The sequence below is a fragment of the Protopterus annectens genome, chromosome 13.part0 (genome assembly GCF_019279795.1).
Source record: "Protopterus annectens isolate FY-2018-M chromosome 13.part0, PAN1.0, whole genome shotgun sequence".
In the NCBI taxonomy this organism is placed as follows: domain Eukaryota; kingdom Metazoa; phylum Chordata; order Ceratodontiformes; family Protopteridae; genus Protopterus; species Protopterus annectens.
In genome coordinates this window covers 1367712420-1367733262 of record NC_056747.1, presented here as the reverse complement: position 1 = coordinate 1367733262, position 20843 = coordinate 1367712420, and the positions used below count along the sequence as shown (strand labels likewise).

At 42.8% G+C, this 20843-nt stretch overlaps 1 protein-coding gene across 1 annotated transcript in view; it reads right to left on the bottom strand.

Annotated features, from left to right (window-relative positions):
* UBE2Z (ubiquitin conjugating enzyme E2 Z) overlaps positions 1–20843 on the bottom strand; it is a 635363-nt gene that overhangs the window by 397225 nt on the left and 217295 nt on the right. Inside the window, exon 2 of the mRNA XM_044055394.1 lies at positions 8166–8238. Coding sequence (XP_043911329.1) covers positions 8166–8238 — 73 coding nt within the window. The remainder of the gene's footprint in view (positions 1–8165; positions 8239–20843) is intronic.

The window sequence follows — 20843 nt, the reverse complement described above, 5'->3', positions numbered from 1 at the left end:
CAAAGGAAAAGTCTTCAGGAGGAGAAGCAGAAGGAATGGAGTCTTCTGCATCAGAATCCTCATAAGGAGAATATGGGCCTTCCTGAGGGTCTGAAATGTCTGAGTCATCCGAGGAGTAGTCTATAGAGACAGGTTCCGGAGGTTCAGTCCTGGGCCTCTTATCTGGAGGGGGCTGAGAGGCCCTGTCTGGGTGAGGTTGGGATCCCCTGATCAAAGAAATGAGATCCTCAGCCAGGCTGAGAATTTGGGAACTAGAGGTAGGCCTATGTGAGGGCGTTTTAGCAGGTAAGGCCTTAGAAGATTTAGCTGCTTTAGCCCTGGCAAAAGCCTTTATAGACATAGAAGCAGGGGGTCTAGCAGCCCCACGTGCAAGGGTAGATATGTCTAAAGGAATAGTGTCTGACAAATCCTGGGTGCCTGCTACTGTAGCAGTAAATTCAGTAGCAGATTCAGCCATGCGCTGTGAGGCCTCGGCTATCGGAGGCATGCTTTCGGCCGAAGGAAGAACCGGGGACTCTGTTTCAGCCGAAACAGAGACACTCGCGGTAGGCCTAACCGTGGTTTCAGCCGAAACCGTGGGCCGCGAATGTCGGTCCTTTTCCTTGCGCTTTTTAGCTAATTGAGTAGTCGGAGTATCCGACGGCATTTTGTATGCAAAAGCGTGACCAAAAAACTCCTCTGCAAACTCCGACCGACGTCTAAGAGTCCGTTGGTTGAAGGAAGCACAGGCTAGACAAGCTGATACGTCGTGGTCTGGGCCTAAGCAAGGAAGACAGTACGAGTGGTAATCCTTATGAGGTATTTGTTTCCCACAAGTTAAACAATTATTTACTTTGTCTGACATCGGCTGAGGCAAGAAAGAGTCCCCAACGGGGTACTTAGCTTTTTAGAAGTATTCGGTAGTAGAAATCTCTGGATCTGACCGACCGGCACTTGCCAACAGCTTCTGCTTCGGGCACCACGCGGCAAGAAAGACTGAGGAAAATGGCGTCGGCTGATGCCTTTATACCCAATAAACAGCAGCTGTGACGTCGGGTGAAGTGCGACATCAGCCGAGGCCAGACCCAGACTTTGGAATCCGGCCGACCGAAGGGCTGCCTGAGGCAGGACAACCCATATGTTAGGACTGCAGATGCATCCTTGAAGGACATCTGAGGTGGAATCCTTCAAAGCCCCAGGGCCTGTGGAAAATACGGCCCAGACCGCAGAATCCTTTATAAACGCATTCTATGAACACCTTCAGGAATGCATGGATCATGCGATCCCAAAAAAAACCAAGACCCAATCCTCCAAAGGCAGACGTCCTGTCTGGTGGACCCCAGCCATAAACAAACTATACAATAGAAAGAGGAAGCTACTAAATGATAGAGCAAAATCCCAAAAAGGGAAGGCATCACTGATCAGTATTAGCAAAAAACTGCGGGCACACATAAAATTGTCTAAGGCCAGCTTCGAGAGAAAAATTGCACAGGACACTAAGGATAATCACAAGGCTTTCTTTAGTTATGTTAAGAACCTGGGTGGTAATTCCCAGATATGCTCAGAATTAGTCCAAAATGACAAAAAATACACCGAACCCACAGACATTGCCAACATCCTAGCTGACAGGTTCAGCGCAAACTTCTACCCCCCCCCCACCAAAAGGGCAAATATCTATCCCAGCAGAGTGCTGCCCCCCTGACATCTCAGATGCTCAGGTAAGAGCCGCCTTCTCCAAAGCAAAAAACACAGCATCAATGGGACCAGATGGTGTCCCGGGCTGTGTCCTACATCAACTCCAAGAAGAGCTAAACCCAAACATAAAACTACTGTTCAATCTCAGCCTTACTACAGTATATGTGCCCAAAGAGTGGCATACAGCAACAGTGGTCCCTCTCCATAAAGGTGGTGCCTCAACGGATCCTGGAAACTATCGCCCCATAAGCCTGACTAGCTTGGTCTGCAAAGCTATGGAAAGGATCATCATGGACCTCATAAATAAAGATATTGGGGACCTACAAACACTGGATCCTACCCAGTTCGGCTTTGTTAAGGGCAGATCCTGCCTCTTAAACCTGGTTGATTTCTTTGAAACAGTCACCAAGGCCATTGACGAGGGGAAGGTGGTCCACACAGCCTACCTGGACCTCGCAAAAGCCTTTCATACAATACCCCACTTGGGCATTATTAGATAAGCTCACCAGCTTAAACATACACCCCTATGTCAGTAAATGGATTGCAAACTGGCTCAAGGACAGAACCCACATGGTTAGAATTGCTGGAGCCATGTCAGACTCCTAACCAGTTACAAGTGGTGTCCCACAAGGCTCAGTCCTGGGACCTCTCTTGTTCGGTATATATTTCTCGGAGGTACAGGCCAACACGGAAGGACTGTGGCTGACTAAGTTCGCAGATGACTGCAAACTGGGCGCCATAATCGACTCTCCAGTCGACACAAGCAACCTCCAAAAGGGCCTCATAGAAACAGACAACTGGTGCCAGAGCCATGGCCTCAAGCTAAATGCCAAAAAGTGTATAGTCATCCCCTTTGGCAAAAACAAAGTGCCCACAAATTACCACATAGGTGGTAATCCATTAAGTACAGAAGAAGTAATTAGGGACCTGGGGACCCAAGTTGATAGCAATCTCTCATTTGACAACCACGTGGCCAAAGTGGTTAGAAAAACATTTTATATAGCCCACCTAATCATGAAGGGATTCACATCTAGATCAGGGACGCCATCGTGCCTCTTTACTCATCCCTCATCAGGCCCATAATTGAGTACAATGCCCTTTGGGATGTACCTTACCAGACACCTGCAACAACTGGAAAGACCCCAAAAGTACCTCACCAAGAGGATCAAAGGCTCAAACAGATGCCATATGCTGCCCGGTTAAAGAAACTCCACCTCTACTCAGTGGCATACCGCCTGTTCAGAGGCGATCTGTGCCTGACGTATAAAGCCATGTCCAACCCGGAATTAATGGACATGCTGCACCTCAGAAAATCCAAATCCCATCGAGCTACGCGCTTGAGAGACTTGAACCTCAGCACTGAAATAAATAGGAAATGCTGGAGGGACAGATTCATAACCAAGAGGCTCCCTTCACTCTGGAATAAAATCCCAGTCCAGGTTAGGCAGAGTCCCTCACTGACTCTCTTCAAGAGGAATCTTGATGAGTGGATGGGAGATCGTAGGTTTACCCCAGGTATCACTTCTGTGTCACTGTTAGACAGAGGCACAGTATACTAACCTCGAAAAAGGGCATAGCAAAATAAATTTAAAATGGGTGGCGAAAGCCAAACACATTCTGGCTAGGCTTATAAATGCCCTAGGGCAGATAGCCTAGTATGAACCTATGAACCTATGATGGGGGATGTAAATAAATCTATGTCCGGGCAGCCCCAGGCTTCTGTAATCCTCTTGAATATTTGGGTGTCTAGCATCCACTCGTGTGGGTCGGACAGGTTCCTGCACAGGCTGTCTGCCAGAATACTTTGTTTTCCTGGCAGGAACTGAGCTTGTAGATCCACTTTGCAAGCTAGAGCTGTGTTCCATAGAGTCATGGCTAGTCTGCAAAGGGGGTAGGAGTGTGAACCCCCTTGCTTGTTTATGTACCACATAACTGTGGTGTTGTCTGTCCGTATCAGTAGTTGTCCTGGTTGTAGAAGATTCCTGAAAGCCAAGAGGGAATTCTGTACAGCTAACATCTCTTTTAAATTGATATGTAGGTGCTTCTGATCCTCTGTCCTAAAAACCTTGCAGACCTTTTCCCTGCAAGTGGGCTCCCCATGCGTAATCCGAGGCATCCGTGGTTAACACTTGGCTGGCTGGAGGCAGACTGAAGGCTTTCCCTTTGTTGTGAAGACATGCCATGGTCCACCAATGGAATTCCTTTTGTAGGCAAGGCAAGACAGCAATCTGTGTGTCTAGACTGTGGCAATGCTGGGAACATACACTTTTTAGGTACCATTGTATTTTTCTCATATGTAGTCTTGCATTTGGTATGAGAAGAATGCAGGAGGCCATGTAACCCAAAGCCTGCAGGAATTTCCTTGCAGTTAGCTGAGTTATTGACGCCAAGGTTTTGAAAGTTGAAGCCAGCTGCAGTTGTTTTTCGGATGTCAGGAATGCCATCTGGGTTGTTGTGTTTAGAAGAGCACCCAGAAAAGTTATCTGTTGTGTGGGTGTCAAATTTGACTTTATGTTCACAGTGAATCCCAGGAACCTGAGTAGATTTTGAACAAATTCCAGGTGCTGGAGTAAGACATCCTTGCTGTCTGCTTGAATAAGGCAGTCGTCCAGATAAGGGTAAATTTGAATTCCCTTGAGTCTGCAATAAGCCACTACTGGTGCCAGGCACTTGGTAAAGACCTTGGGCGCAGTAGACAAGCCAAAGGGCAGCGCAGAGAATTGGTAATGTTTCGAGCCCGCCTTGAACCCGAGGTATTTTCTGCACTCCTGTCTGATAGGGATGTGTAGGTAAACCTCCTTTAAATCCAATGTCACCATCCATGCATTTTTGCTCAACATTGGCAGGAGCTGCTGCAGGGTAAGCATCTTGAACTTTGGTATCTCCAGGAAGGTGTTTAAGACTGAGAGATCCAGGATGGGTCTCCATGAATTTTGCTTTCTGGGAACTAGGAAGAAAAGCCTTGCCCAGTCTCTGATTGTGGAACCAGTTCTATGGCCCTCATAGCCATGAGGGATCCCACCTGGTTTAATGCCTCTGCCCATCGGTGGTTTGGTCTTGGCAAGATATGAAAGTGGAATTTGTAACCTCTTGAAACTACATCCAGAACTCACTTGTCTTGGGTTATGCAAGTCCAATTTTGTTGAAAAAGAGAGTTTTCCTCCTAGAGGGGCTTCCAGGAGAGAAGTTCCTGGAGCCATGCAGGGGGAGTCAGTGAGCCTGCTTTCTATAAAAGATTGAGGTCTGTCCTCTCCACCCCTGGGGGTGGAAGCACTCCACTGTCTAGATCTGTAAAAGGTCTGTGCTTGGGTCCTCCCTCTGGAGCCCCTATATCTACCCCTCTGAGGCATGTCTGAGCTGGGAAAGGACCAATTTTTAGTTGGCCAATTTAACTGTTTGCATGGATTTTGCCTCATCCTCCATTTTCTTTATCACCTCTTCAGCCTTAGGCCCAAACAAAACATTATGCTGAACAGGAGCATCCAGTAACTTTGCTTTCACTTGATCAGGTAAGTTTTCCTCCTTTAACCAAGCATGCCTTCTAATGACTGTGCCAGTGGCAGCCGCCCTGCATGAAGCCTCCAAGGCATCAAAACCACAGTGTAAGCCATGCTTCCCCACTTGCTCAGTAGCATGCATCAAATCATGTAATTCCTTATTATCTGCACATGCAGAAATGGTACCCAGCTTTTGTTTCATAACAGACAGCAGGAATTGCTGATATTTTAGCATATGAAATTGACAATTTAAAGCCCTAATAGATAAAGTAGCAGAAGTGTACACTTTTTTGCCCCATCTCTCCAAAGCTCTGGAATCCTTATCTGTCGGAATAGGGTTTTTAGCAGAGGCGGCCTTAACCCCCTTAGGACCCTGAGAAATGGTTTCTGGATCAGCAGTAGGATTTTTGTAAAGGAACTGGTGTGAGTCAGGGACCCTGTAATATCTGTCGGGCTTAGCAGGGGCTGAAGGAAAGGAGTCAGGAGTTAAATTAGCCTCAGAAAAGGCATCATCCACAATATCCAAAATAGGGGGAATAGCCAGGGGTCTATGTTGGGGTAGAAGAAGGAACTCCCTAAGTCTTCTCTTAGATTCCGAGTACTCTTGTCCTTCCCAGTGAAAATGTTCCCTCATGTCATGTAAAGTTTCCCCAAAAGAAAAATCCTCAAGGTGAGAAGCTGATGGAATGGATTCCTCAGCATCAGAATCCTCATAAGGAGGGAAAATATATTCCTGTTCAGAGGAAGACACTGAAGAAATAGATGCCTGATCAGAAGATTCATAATCCAATTCTTGCCTTGGCCTTTTGTCTGGAGGGGGATGTGAACCCCTAATCATGGTTAGTAAGTCCTCCGCCATTTTAAGTAGCTGTTTCTGAGATTTGGGTCCCGGATCAGAAGAGGCCTGGGCTGGTGTCTTAGATTTAGAAGGAGTCTTTGCCTTTGTCTTTGCCTTTATCAGAAGCGGTGTAGGCCTGAAAACCCCCTCGGAAGCCGGTACCTGCACAGCGGCTCCAGACCCATCCGAGGGAGCATTGTCCGAAGGTCCTGCAGCTGGAGTACTCAAAGGCCTAGTTGGCTCCTCGTGGGAGTCCATTTCGGCAATCGGTTCTGAAATGGCTGATGACAGGGGCTGCTAAAGCGCCTCACTGACGACGGCCGAACCTGTAGCTGGCTCTGCTTGTAAAACGTCATCTGATTTGGACCTCGCAGGCCTGTCCTTATCCTTGCGTCGTTTGTGAACTCCGGTAGTCAGAAGCGTGTCCGACGACATTTTATAATTAAATCGCCTGCCTAAGTAGTGAAAAGCAAAAACGTACCTCTGCTTAATTGTACGTTGGTTAAATCTAGCACAAAACCGACAACTAGGTACGTCGTGGTTAGGGCCTAAACAAGGAATACAGTAAGAATGGAAATCCTTATGAGGTATTTGCTTCCCACAAGAAATGCAATTATTAACTTTTTCTGACATTGGACTGGAGCAAGAAAAAAGATTCCCCAACGGGGTACTTAGCTTTGAGAAGAAGTAAGTCTTCGAACTGAAGCACGAAAAAATATCAGGAGTCAGCCGACCGGCACTTGCGAACTGCTTTCACCGCACGGCAAGAAAGACTGGAGAACATGGCGTTGGCTGGCAGCTTTATACTCCTAGCACTCTGATGTCAGGGAGCATGACTGAACAGCCGACGCCGGACCCAGACTTTGGGATTCTGGCCGACAGAGGACTGCCTGCCGGCAGGAAGAACCCTACAGTGATGACTACAATAGTGAAACACGAACATCATCAAACACGTTTTACTAGGTTTCTGCAGAGGGGCAAGCCCCAATGCACCCCCAACCCCCCCGTAAATGAAATATCCGAGATCGCAATACAGTGGAAAAAAACAGTTAATTTCCTAACCTCACTGTATCGCAATCACCATACAGAATGTACACAATGTCAAAATTACTTATCTGTATGGCCTAAAAACACGTACAGATTCGCAAAATAAAACACTGTAGAAATAATATAAATTTCTAAACTATATAAACAATAACTACATAAATAAAAACTACACCTTATAGTGATACCACAAGATTAACAGACTAAACTATAACATTTACTTGTTTGATGATACACAGAGAGAGGTTGGTATAATGGTTAAGGTGTTTACCTTACAGACACAAGGTATAGGGTTCGATTCTTACATGGGGTAATTGACTAGGTTTAAAATGGCCCACAAGGGCAGTTAGCTTAGTACTGATCTCAGTATGTCTGAGTATGATCCGAGTAGGTCTACATTTTCAATATTATGAAATTCGATGTTATGAGTTTTCAGTATTTTGGGTTTTCGATGTTATGGTCTCAGTGTTTTGAGTTTCGATGTTATGAGAATTAGATGTTTTGAAGGGGAACCCCTAACATACAGGCAAGGACAGTGTCCATCCCACAAAGACAGAGAATGGTAAAAGGCTCTAGAAGTAAGGCCAGCTGCTGGGTCTTTTTGTGACAAGAAGCTCTATGGTTCATGACTGTAAATAAATTATAATAAGATTATCTACCCCCAGTGACTCTGCACCACCTTCCACCACAAAACCTAAAAACCCTACTAGTCTTTGCCACTGCACAATCCTGTTGCATAAGCTTGAAGTTTGCTAGAAGAGGACAGTCAAATACCTTCTGTCTCCTTAGTCCGAACAATCCATCTCCTGCAGCCTACAGGCTGCCATCAGACATTTCCTTAGCTTTAAGTGCACAAGTTTCCATTTCCTGGTACTAAATCAAAGTTGTATTCTAACAGCAGATGTCAGGGAAGTTAAAACAATGTAACCTCAGCTTAATGCAATAACTGCACTGTAAAAACGTGAAGAGATGCTGCTACTTCTCACCTAAAACACAAGCTTTAAAAGCAAAATCTACAGAAAGAGAAAGCATATAATTGTGCAAAGATGAACACTTTTGAAAGTAGATGCAGAAAAGGATATACAGGTGTTACAAAGTATGACGTATCTTACCTTTGTCATGTCCTGAGCGTCAGGAACAACAAACATGCCCGGTGGTGGCTCTTTATAAATAGACATGATATCCCTGAGGAAACAAAAACATTTTAATAAAAAGGCTGCAAATCCTAGAATGTAAACTCTGTATGATAAAGTACATAAAAATAGCAGATAGTTGATTTCCCACTTGTTTTTCAGTAATTTGTAACCTATGGGTTTATCTCTGAAGTCTCCTGTGACGCCCGTGCCCTGGCCCAGCAATTAAGGAGCCTCAATCCTCACCACTAACACCAGGTAGGTCGTCTCCTAGAAGATGAAAGGATAACTAATATACACAGTAAAGTACAGCTTCCCTTAAGTGCACACAGAGATCACAGTCAGTCTGGGGCTGGTTGCTCCTTTGCTCACCAGGTCCCCAGTAAGACTCCCCACTGGCACAGCTGTAGGGTCCAGGTCTCAGCCCAGCTGGGCAAAACATCCAGTACCCTCTCTGTCCAACCAGTGCTTCGTGTCCCTGCCAAGTAGCTGACACACCACACACACACTTTGAGAAGAGGTTATACAACCACACAGACCCTCCTGGGAAAAGGCTGGCACCGGTTCTCCAGCTGTGCCCCTATTATCCAGACCATAAGGTAGTAATTCCTGCCATCACCCAGCTAATAATTATCAGCTACTAAAAGGCCCTTAAAAGGGTGTCCAATTATTACTGTGCAATATTATTATCCAATTGGTAATGTGACCATTAAGTCTAGGCTTAATTTGGAGTGGCAGACAGTAAAATCTGTAAATATGTACTGTACTTTACAGGTTAAATAATCTCTACATTAACCAGCCAACAGGTAAAGGTTTTAAAATATTTAATAATAAATTAAAACACAAGACAATACTACAATACCACAGAGATATCTAAGAGTTCAGAGATCACACAGAAACTTAAAACAATACAGTAGGACAAGTCTGATGTCAAAGAAAAACACAATCTAAGATTCTAATCCTCAGCTATTCTTAAGAGAAAGCACAGTGCTATAATCTTACTTGCATACATAAAGAGCAAGCAGTGCTGGGTTACATGTCCAAGATAAAAATGCTTACAGTCTCTCACTGAACAATAGTTTTTAAACACTAACCAACAGCTCTGCTGAGGCCCTCCTAAATTACATCATATTGACACTTAGGTTTTCTCAGACCACAAACTGCATTATTTAGCAAGCTAACACCTGCTCAGGAAACTACAACAATACAAGGCATTTCACATATACACTATCAGAAACCAGAGCAATAAAGCACCTTCCACATGTAAATTCTGGCCATTAACTTAACCTTAAAACAATGGGCATGAAACCTTCATCCAGACCCACTGGAGCCGACTTGTAAAACATCAGAGAGATTCATAATATCTTTCCATCTTCAAAAGACACATTTGAAATGCTTGGCTTGGTTTTCCTTACAGCAGATGGCAATGTTGCAACAATCTTGAAGTTCGCATTTTACAATGTTTTCTTTCATTTAAAAACACAAGTCTGTATTTTACATTTAATTATACAGTTGATAGAATTATGTATCAAATTCTATTTGACTAGGCTGGCAGCCTTCGCCCATCTTCCTCCAATCTTCACATCTCCTTTACAAGCACCTCACTCTTCCCCACAGAAGCCGATCTGTCTGCTTTTACATTAGGTGACCACACACAAGCAGGTGCAGACTGCACTTCTCAGAATGGCCCCAATTCAGCAGAGAGCTACAGAAACCTCTCAACATGTAAATGCAAAATGAAAAACACCTGAACGAAAACTTACAAGAAACAACCAGGCATTGAAAAACATACCATATTCTGAAGGGACAAAAAACAGCTAAATCTCCAGTACTTTTTTGTGAGGCAGGGTAATGCCTCCACAACATAAATGATGATGATAAACAGCAGTACATAAAAAACTGGGTAGCAGGAGTTCTATCAGCTCTAAGAGAAAGACAAACAAAAAAAAAAAAAACCCAAAAGAACACCTACTGCTAAGATGGTACATCACAAACACAACCCTACCACCTACTGCTAGACAGTATATCACATAAATAAAACAGTGTAAGAATAGGGATCTAGAGCTCAGAAGTCTAAATGCACTTTAATATAGGTTGTATACATCACTATATGCACACACATACAAAGGGGGTGTGTGTGTATATATGTTTATACACACACAGGGTTGTTTCTTGCTACACTATCACACATGGACTGCTGCAGCACTTCACATCTGACTGACATGCACACACACTGTTGTTTCTTGCTACAATGTTACACATGGACTGCTGCAGCACTTCAGTTATAAGTGGTAGTTACTAAAAACAAAAAAGTTGTGTGTGACGGTGGCAGTGTGTGGGGGCGATTTCCAAATGTTCTTCACAATGTTTCCCTACTTAGTATGAATACCACCTCAATTCTCTCTTTTGAAGACAGGCAACAAGTCTAGTGACACTAAAATATCAAAAATGTTACAAAAAAGTCTGTGAAAACAGCCACTCTGCTGTAATGAGGTCTTAGGCCTAAATTGCCCATGTCCTTCCATTTCAGCTGTCCACCTCGCAGGGTTTATTTATTTTAATTAGGATAGGGCACTAATGCACATGGACCTTTAAGACTTAGCCAGAAACACCATCACTGCCCGGTTAAGTAACTTGCTGTGGGCTTCTGCCTTGGTGCTGTGAACTTGCAGATACAAATCAGGAATGGTCACGGGTCAAACGCAGCAGCACAATCGGCACAGAGGAGTACATCAGCAGGGTAAGCACAGCACTTACAAGTTAGAAATGGCATTGGCAAGGTAAGCGCAGCACCTACAGGTTAGGAACGGCGTAGGCAGGCTAAGCGCAGCACCTACAGGTTAGGAACGGTGTATGCAGGGTAAGTGCAGTACCTACAGGTTAGGAATGGTGTTGGCAGGGTAAGAGCAGCACCTGCAGGTTAGGAATGCCATTGGCATTCACACTGGCAAATTGTTAAGGAGTACAGAGTAAATTAGCACTGCAGCCAGGGACAATGTCAAAGGTGGTACCTGCCACTATATTCGTGCAACCCTGAAAAAAAAGTCAAGAGAAGTCCCAAGTCCAGTTGAGCAAACATTGCTCCTGATGAGGTTTGAAAAGATCCATGTGGATCTTGACTCTGACAGGGGCACAGCTCTGAGGCACCTTCCCTAACAATCACTTAGAATATGTGTATTCCTTTTCTAAATTAAAGAACACACACTTCACAGCCTGAACATAGAAAACACTGACGAGTCACACATTTTGTCTCCATCCTGAAGTGAGATTTTATGACTGCAAACTTCACATTTTAGACCCAGCAGCTTTTCCATAATATCCCAGCCACGTACAAAAGCACAACCTACCACAGTAGCAACGCAAACAACTTAGCAAAAGCAGCAATTACAGTATCAAAGCACCAACGACACACGGCAAGAAGCAGGAAACGCAAAATTCAGGCAAACCACAGCCAGAGAGAGGAGGAATGAACAACCAGAAAGCACTACGAGAAAAAAAAAAATGAAATGTTCTCACCAAATATGCAAGAGAATGAGGACTAATGTCAAAATAAAAACACAGAACACTGCACCAACTCCAAAAAATTCTAAATCAAGCCTGCAGCCATTTACAACCTGCCCAAGTGCAATGGATAGCAAGTAAGACCCGGAGAGTGAAGGCAGTGCGCACGGCACTGGGGTAAAGGGGAACAGAAAACGCCTAGAAAATTTGTTATCACTGTCAAGCACACTAAACTCTCTCTACTGTATATCAATATAAAGTGAAAGGTTGGCAAGGTACACAAACAACTTCCATATTTAGGATAAATAAAAAGTGTTTTTACTTCTGATGCAATGACATCTCAGTATGGAAGCAGTTTAGGCCGTTATGCTTAACCACGTAGGTGAGCTTATTCAGCCATATCTACACAGAAGCTCAAAACATTACTCACAATGGAAACAGAGTACAAAGTAAATGATCAGACTGGTCAGTGAATATCGCTGATCCACTGGATCAACTAGCTACATATGAAAGACCACATCTCTATCTTCTAAGATGTCATTGAGTGGTTTTTTTTTGCTGCTCTCAGCTGCATTCCAAGGTAAAGCAGTAGTCCTACAGCCCCATATGTTCCTGTCTGGGAATCTCCATCGCTCTGCTCCACTGTGAGGAGGTAGGGAACTGGACCAGCTTGCTGGCCCTGCAGGGTGGCCTACATATTCCTGAAGGAACTCCTCCTACCACCTCAGAAGCTCTTCTGAGACCCCCTACTGCTTCTCCAAAGAAGCAATGCATCTAATTACCACACACACCCTGCTTATGCATGCAAGTGCACTCAGGAGGTTTGAAATCCACCATTCCTGCTAGCTGTCATCCATAAAGCAAACCAGAACTGTCTCTCTCCTTCTAGGATGGGGGTGGGGGCCTGTCAACAGAACTCTCTCTCATCCTTTCTGGCCAGCTCTTACTCGTATCTAAGATGCTACTCCAACCTGTGTTATCTGTACCACTGTCTGGGCTTAATACCAGTATGCCACAGAGGTGGTCTTCATTATGAAACTTTAAGCATCAACACAGTGGGTCAGCTATACCACTCACTTAAAATCGCTATTCCTCTCTGAAACATTATGAAACTTTAAGCATTAACACAGTGGGCCAGCTATACCACTCACTTAAAATCGCTATTCCTCTCTGAAACATTATGAAACTTTAAGCATTAACACAGTGGGCCAGCTATACCACTCACTTAAAATCGCTATTCCATGCTGAAACATTATGAAACTTTAAGCATTAACACAGTGGGCCAGCTATAACAATCACTTAAAATCGCTATTCCATGCTGAAAAATGTCAGTGCAGCTCATTACTGAATTTGGACCAATTACTTTAACTGCAAAAAAAGCACGGCACTGTAGACACAGTACGTTACAACTGGAAAACATTCTGGTAAAACATACAGGATTTTTTTTTTCCTTCTGGTTTAATGGGGACATTTTTTTTTAACGTGACAAAAAGAAACACAACAATGGCTGCTTTATTGTTCAAAGAAACACAACAATGGCTGCTTTATTGTTCAAAGAAACACAACAATGGCTGCTTTATTGTTCAAAGAAACACAGCAATGTCTGCTTTATTGTTCTGCAGTGACCAATTAAAGTGCAGTCCCCATGCACGGTGCACAAAAGAATTTTGGCAGCTGTTCTAACTAATTACCAATATTTTTTATTTATTTTTTATTTTACATTTGTTGACCGGATAGTCCAACTGGATGCATGTCCATTTTCAGCGGAGGCCCGGGGAGAAAAGCTCCAAGGGTAAGCAGATACAGCATTACATAATACCAGCATTACATATTACAAACAGACTATTTACAGAGATTACATAAGTAAGCAAGTTAAACAAGTTCCACAGTTTACAGTTAATCCTGAGCACAAGTCAGGATTAAATTAAATTACACAGTGAACTGGATAACATATTTCTACACATTCTAGAGAGAGTTAGCCAGGCTTGATACATTGACATAGCCAGTTAAGTGACAAATGTTGTTTGAGTCTAGTTTTAAATTGACCTAAGGTGGAAAGTAAGGTAATATCAGCTGGAAGAGAGTTCCAAGATCTACTTACAGAGTTTGCAAAGAGAGAGTCACCGGCTGTGTTATTAATTTTGCTAGTTTGAATTAGCAGTTTGTTAGAGGATCGAAGCGGTCTAGGATTGTTATAGGGGTTGATAATATTTTTAAGTGCAGGAGTATTGTCCGGATTATAAAGGATTTTATAGGCCATAATCAGTTGGTTATACTGGATTAGGCTGGGTAGTTCAAGCCACCCAAGCTGATTTAGACTGATGCAATGATGTGTCCTAAAAGGCAGCCCCAGTGGCAAACCTGGCAATGTGATTGTAGCAAACAGAGTTTGTGAAGGACAGTCTTCTTTAAATTCGAGAGTACAGGTGATGCATACAGAAGGGTTGAAAAAAGGTGAGAGCGAGCTATGGCAATTTTAGCTGGAAGAGTTAGGAAGGCTTTTATTCTGTAAAGTGACCCTAGTTTTTTATTGATGGTTTTGATAGTTTGGTTAACATTTAGGTCGAATTTTACATTGTCTATGATGACACCTAATAGTTTTGCAGAGGGGTCAGGGGAGATTATTGTGCCATCATTTGAATTTATGGTAAAGGTGAAAGCGGCAGACCTACATGTCGGTGAAAATAACAGCATTTTAGATTTTTGGGGATTTAGGATCAGACGACGTTCAGAAAGCCAGTTTTCTATTGTATTAAAGGTGGTCTGGGTAGCTGACCATAACTCTACTGGAGATGTGGCTGAGCAAATCAGAGTAGAGTCATCAGCATATTGGATACAGCTGACTTTTGGGATGACAGTATAAAGGTCGTTAATGAAGATGGAGAACAGTAAGGGCCCTAGTATAGAGCCTTGTGGTACTCCAAGGGTGTTAGGTAGAAGGTTAGAGAGTTTGTTCTGCCAGAGGACAGCTTGCTGTCGACCATTCAGGTAGGATTGAAACCATTAAAGGGTTCTAGTATCTAGACAGAATGTTTGCAGGGTGTGGATTAAAAGTTGGTGATCAACCATATCGAATGCCTTGGAAAGATCCAAGAAGAGGGCTGAGGATATATAATTATTGTTGCGATTATGGTTTATAGTCTTGGTAAAGGCTAGGAGGGCTGAAGTAGTGCTGTGATGAGGACGGAAGCCATGCTGAGTGTCTGCCATAAGATGATTCTGGATTAGGTGGTGCATGAGTTGTCTATGAATACATTTTTCCATAATCTTTGCAAGTGGAGAGAGTATAGCTATTGGCCTATAATTGGAGAATTCAGTAGAGCTGTCTCCTTTGTGAAGTGGGATTACATAGGATATTTTCCAGATGGTGGGAATTTTAGCTTCTACTAAGGTTCGATTGATTAGTATTGAGACGGGGTAAGCAATAGCATCAGCTGATTTTTGTAGGTACTCGGCAGGGAGTTGATCAGCAGAAAGTATAGTGGGTTTTAATTTTTTGATTAAGGTACGGATAAGTGAAGTGGCAACTGGTTGGAAGCTGAATGCGAGTAGGTTTCTAGGGGTACTACTTTCAGGACCAGGGGAGCTAGGAGGTAGTTGGCTAGCTAGGGCTTGAATTGTCCAAGTAAAGAATCGGTTAAAACCGTCAGAAACATCTTCAGGGGTTTTATCAATAGTAGCAGCAGGGATTGGGGTTGAAGTTTGTCCAGGATGTAGTAGATTATTTAAACCTGCCCAAAACTTCTGAAGGTTACTTTGATTTACTTTCTGTAAATTACAGTAGTATTGTTTTTTGTCTTGTAAAACTGATTTTTTGGTTTCGTTCCTGGACTGCCTGTATTTAATGTGATCTTGAGGGTCTTTAGAAGAATGCCATAAAGCCCATGCTTTGTTTCTAAGGGTAATTTTGAGTTTAGACTCCATAGAAAGCCATGGCACAGTTTTTGCCTTGGTTCTCTTGGAACGAACAGGTGCATGCAAATCAAGGATCTCAAGGAATTTGTTGTTAAGTATGCTACTGCTTCCTCTAAGGGGAAGTGTTTTAGAATAGACAAATTACATGAGTTTAGTTCTTGTTGGAATTTGGCAGGGTCATAGTTTTTATTGTTTCTAACCTGAGTAAGGGTTGTTGGGAATTAATGGTTTTGTGCTTACTTACATATGTGAGAAGGTGATCGCTTAGGCCATCAAGGAGGGTACCAGAGGTGTACAGTTGGGGGTGACTATTTATGAGTACCCAGTCAAGTATGCTTTCTTTTTGGTTGGTTTACCTATCCTGGTAGGGGTGGATATAATTTGTGTAAATGCATGCAGGTTAATATGGGTGGTTGGGGATTCCGAGGAACAGGTGCCCCAGTCTATGTTAAAGTCTCCAAGTAGTAGGGTTTCTTGGGGGTAGTGACATGATAGCCAGTGTAGGATATCTTCAAGTGTAGATACACTGTTACATGGGGGAATGTACATACAGATGATATTAATGCATTTATTTTTATTAAGTTGCAATTTGGTGGCAAGAATCTCTGAGTTATTAATCTGAGGTGGTTGTATTACATCTATGGTGACATTCAACTCGGATCTATAGAGTACAGCTACCCCACCCCCCTTCCTCAAAGCACGATCCAGCCTGTGTATGTTGTAACCAGGTGGTAACACTTCATTGTCTTTAGTGTTAGGTTTTAACCAGGTTTCAGATAAACAGAGAATCTCAGGGGAGTGGACATCCAGAAGTGCATGCAATTCATGTACCTTGTTATTAATGCTTCTAATATTGAGATGACAGGCTAGGAGAGTTAGTTGGCCTATTAACTGTAGGTTTGTAGCTTAGATTGCAAGTAGAGGGGGTATGTGTATCTGAAGTGGGTGGGCCAGGGTTGGGTTGAATATCACCACCAAGTATTAGGTCGAGTCTATACTTGGTGATGAACTTCAGGAATTTGTTTATTAGTTTGTGGTAGTGTTTGGTTCTAGAGCTAATATGTCTAGGGTTGAGATGTTGATAGACTGAACAAGATGTTGGATAGGATCTGGTACTGTAAGAATGGTTGAAGGTGGAAGGATTTACAGCTGGGGTGATAGTATGGCTTTTTGGGACCTGAAATCCCGTGAGAAACTGGTTTTCATACAAGGTAAGGAGGTATGGTGCAAACAAGAGGGGTAGTAAAGAGGAGTATATTATCTGTGATTCAGCTAGTGAGTTAAGGAACTGTTTTACCTGGTGATGCAACACCAGAAGATAGAGTGGTGAGGTAAAGGTACTGGAACGGGGATGGGAGAATGCCAGATGAAAGCTAATAGGTGCTACTAAAATGTAGGTAGAAGAATGGGGGTGGGAGGAATTATCCCAGATGAAAGCAGATAGGATCTAGAAAGTGGAAGAGTGGCTATAGTACTATAAATTTAGAGGTACTGGGGGCGGGAGAAAATTGGGGGCAGGGAGGGGAGCGAAGCGAGCCTGAGCGTAACGAGGGCGAACGTAGCGGGGCATTGCAGTTTATAAGGTTTCCTAAGGTGTCCTAAAGCTATAAGGTTAATATTATAACTCTTAATGTAAGAGTCAATTTACTTAAGTTACAGGGGAAGGAGGCAAACACTCAAGTAGAAAAAAAAGAGCCTTACGGCTGACCAATATGGTGACCTGCTTAATTACAAAGCACTGTAAGTGAAAGCTTAACAAATGCTTTTTGTGTGCAACCTACTCTGCTTAAATGCTGAGAGAAACTGATTGCAGTCCTGTAGACACAGTTTTGTAGGGAACTGTAGAGTTCAACTAGGAAAAGAGAAAAGCAGAGATTCTAGGGTAAGCATGAAGGCAACAGCTATTTTATAACAATACATTCAGAAAGGTTTGGTGGGGGGAGGGGTAAAGTAGCATACTTCATAATGAACTAAGATTTATAGCTAAGAAACCTAAGCAAGACAGCAATGCAGTAAATAAACACTTGCCAGATTTTAATACACCAGAAAAACTAAATCAATTGTTCACAAGTGTACAACTGGAAAATTGCCAGTACAAGCACTTCAGGTATAGCTAGCCCAAGTTATTCGTGTCATAAAAGCACTTATTCAATTGTGTGTGTGTGTGTGTGTGTGTGTGCGCAATTTAAACATTAACAACACATGCAGCAAGTAGGAGCTCTGATTATGCACTCTCTCTAGGTACAGGTTCAGTTTAAACACAAATATTACCACAGAAATTCAGTAAAGTCACTAGCTACTTATAGAGCCTCTGAAAAAAAAATAGAGCAGTCTGTGCAGAATCAGAATTTAGCAGCAGGTCATTCAGTTACACAAAAAACTCCATACATAATAAAATTAAACTATTTACATTACACAGAGGGCACAACCCAGAGCCAAAATTACCTCACACAAACTAGTTTATCATCATAGTTTTCCTTCTAAATTTACTACCAAAAATAGCTAAACAAGTTACTGTTAGCAATCCTTATGGTTCCGTTTTTTTCCCTTATCCTCTAATTAATGCACCTGCCCGACTGAAAGGCCAAGAATTTAGAGTGACAATCACATTTCTTTTTGTGGAATTTACTAGGCTTATGTTTCAAGCTTGCACTCTCTATCGCTTCTAACTCTTCTAACTCTGCTGGTTTATGAAGCGGCTTCTATTTCCTGGTTATGCCTTGTTTGATACTAACAGTTGCAGGCTTAGTACTGACTTAATGCACCTATTTAGGCACATTTTGTCTATCCAGCTTAAGAGAACAGTTAATTTCCCCTAGCTGTTCATGCCTCCTGTAATCTAACCCCCTTTCAATACTAGCTAATTTAGTGCAATTCCAAAAAACATGCCCCAGTCAGCTTTGAATTCCATTTACACCTCCAACAGCTCTTGCTTACCTCAAGAAATGTTTTATCTCTTCTATCAACAGTATAAAAATATTTAAGTAGACACCTCCATGCAAAAATCTTAAGCTTCCTCTCTCTCCAGCTCATCTGTAATTTCTCTTGTTATTAAGTCATCCTGAGGGGCGGCCACGGTGGTGCTGTGGTTAGCATTGTCGCCTCACAGCAAGAGGTTCTCCGGTTCAATCCTCGGCTGGGGTGCCTTCTGTGTGGAGTCTGTATGTCCTCCCTGTGGTTGCGTGGGTTTCCTCCGGGTGCTCTGGTTTCCTCCCACATCCCAAAGACATGCAGTAGGTGGACTGGACACTCTAAATTGGCCCTAGTTGTGAGTGCATGTGTGTGTGCCTTCTGTGGAAGGTTGGGCGCCGGGCTGTGCATGTGTGTGTGTGCGCCTTCTGTGGAAGGTTGGGCGCCGGGCTGGCAACTCAACACTGTAAAACTCCACTGCCAATCATGAGCGGACAGATGATCCGCTGTGGCGACCCCTAACTGGGAAAAGCCGAAAGAAGAAGATTAAGCCATCCTGAGCCTGCGCCTGCCTCCAGTTTTGTCTTTCCTGAATCAGTGCCCTATACATTCTACCTTCTAATCTCCTAGTAAATTGAGATTATGATCTGGCTTTTATCAAACGTTCTATTTCTGACCTTTCGTTATTGCAGACACATTTCAGAAACTAGTTTCTGCCAGCTTTGTGGGCAGAAGTCAAACATCCCCCAATCTGGTATATGCTCGATTTACAATGGGCATGCTGGTTAGTGCTAGACTGACAACAACTGACATCAGAAACAGATTTCCTGCTAGTATACAAACAGTCCCTACAAAAGTTCCCCTTAAGCACTAGATAGCAAATAAATCAAGAATCTAATAAGATACCCGGTACAAAAATCTCTCAAGAATCCCATTCCAGACTTCTAAGATGGCTGCCACTGATCAACAGCTTAACTTCAGATCTCGCAATGTCAAAAAAAACTGAGAAACAGCAGCAGTGATATTGTCAGCTTAAGTAAAATTCAGTTATTGGCTAGTAGGTATACTGCCTGAATGCCAAAAAAGAAGAAATTTGGAAAACTTGAAAGAAAATCAACCATAAAAAGTGGAGAAAATACAGTGTCTTGGAAGAAAATACAGTGTCTTGGAAGAATCCTGCAGCTGTTCGGCAAAAAGCAGCTTATGCTCCAGCTTTGGTAGTTTTTGGTACCGGTAATTTAGAGGAAAAATAAATCAAATATGCTCAGCACGGATTAAAATTAACAAAACAATGAAAGAGCATATCAACTCAAATAACAAAAAGGCTGGAAAAATGGAAGAAGCTTTAAACAACTATTCAGATGAACTGACAGAATGGCAAAAATCAGAGGTTGAAATAAAGAAAAGGCTGGTTGAGTATGAAACTGTTCAAGAGGACAGGCTTCAAAATATAGCAGAATTAGAGGAAAGAGCTGACAAGGAAACCAGAGATTTTCTGCTGTACCAGAAAAACTTGAAGGAACTTACTACCAATTTTATCAAAGTACAGACAAGTAACTGGGCTGGTACTCCACAACAAGATCTGTTAATTGAAAGAGTACATAGTGTCTAAGCTCCAAACATGCCATGAGAAAGCAGACAAGACTCGTATTAGGAAAGATACAATCAATCAATCCAGCAGAAAGAGTGGATCCTGACAAAACAGTGGCAGAAGAGCAAGTGGGTTTGTGGAAAATTATTACTCACTGTACACCAGACAGAAAAGAAACAAGCTTACTCCAGCAATCGGGGAATGTTGCCAGGCAGGTGTGAAATTCAAACTGCTATAGCCAGCTGTTTCAGAATTTTTTTTTTCCTGGAGGATCAAATACATTTTTTGATGCAGAAGAGACTAAGGGGGAAATGTAAAAGTTTGATGCTTCACCCCTTGTTGGACAAACAGAGGGGGACTCTTGATACGCTTCTCATTCTTCTGACAGTAAGTCTCAGAGAATTTGCCAGTGAAACATTTTCCTACTAGTTTAAAGGAAAATGCCAGAGAGACAGGAAAAAAGCACAGGAGTTGACTAGAAGAATTAGAAGTAACTTGGACTTGAATTTGAGTCTGGGATTTGGAGATGAACAGGAAGATGACCATCAACACTGAAATAAGTGAATAAATGCAAGGCTATAAAGCTAATCTGTGAAATCTGGCTTTACAAGAAAAAGTGTCTGAGAAAGACTGAATTTTTGTTGACTTTGTTGTGGGACTGAAAGGCATATGCCCCACTTCATGTCATTAATGTTTGGAAAGATACTAAAAGGAAAAAAAAGCACGGAGGAGGGGAAAAG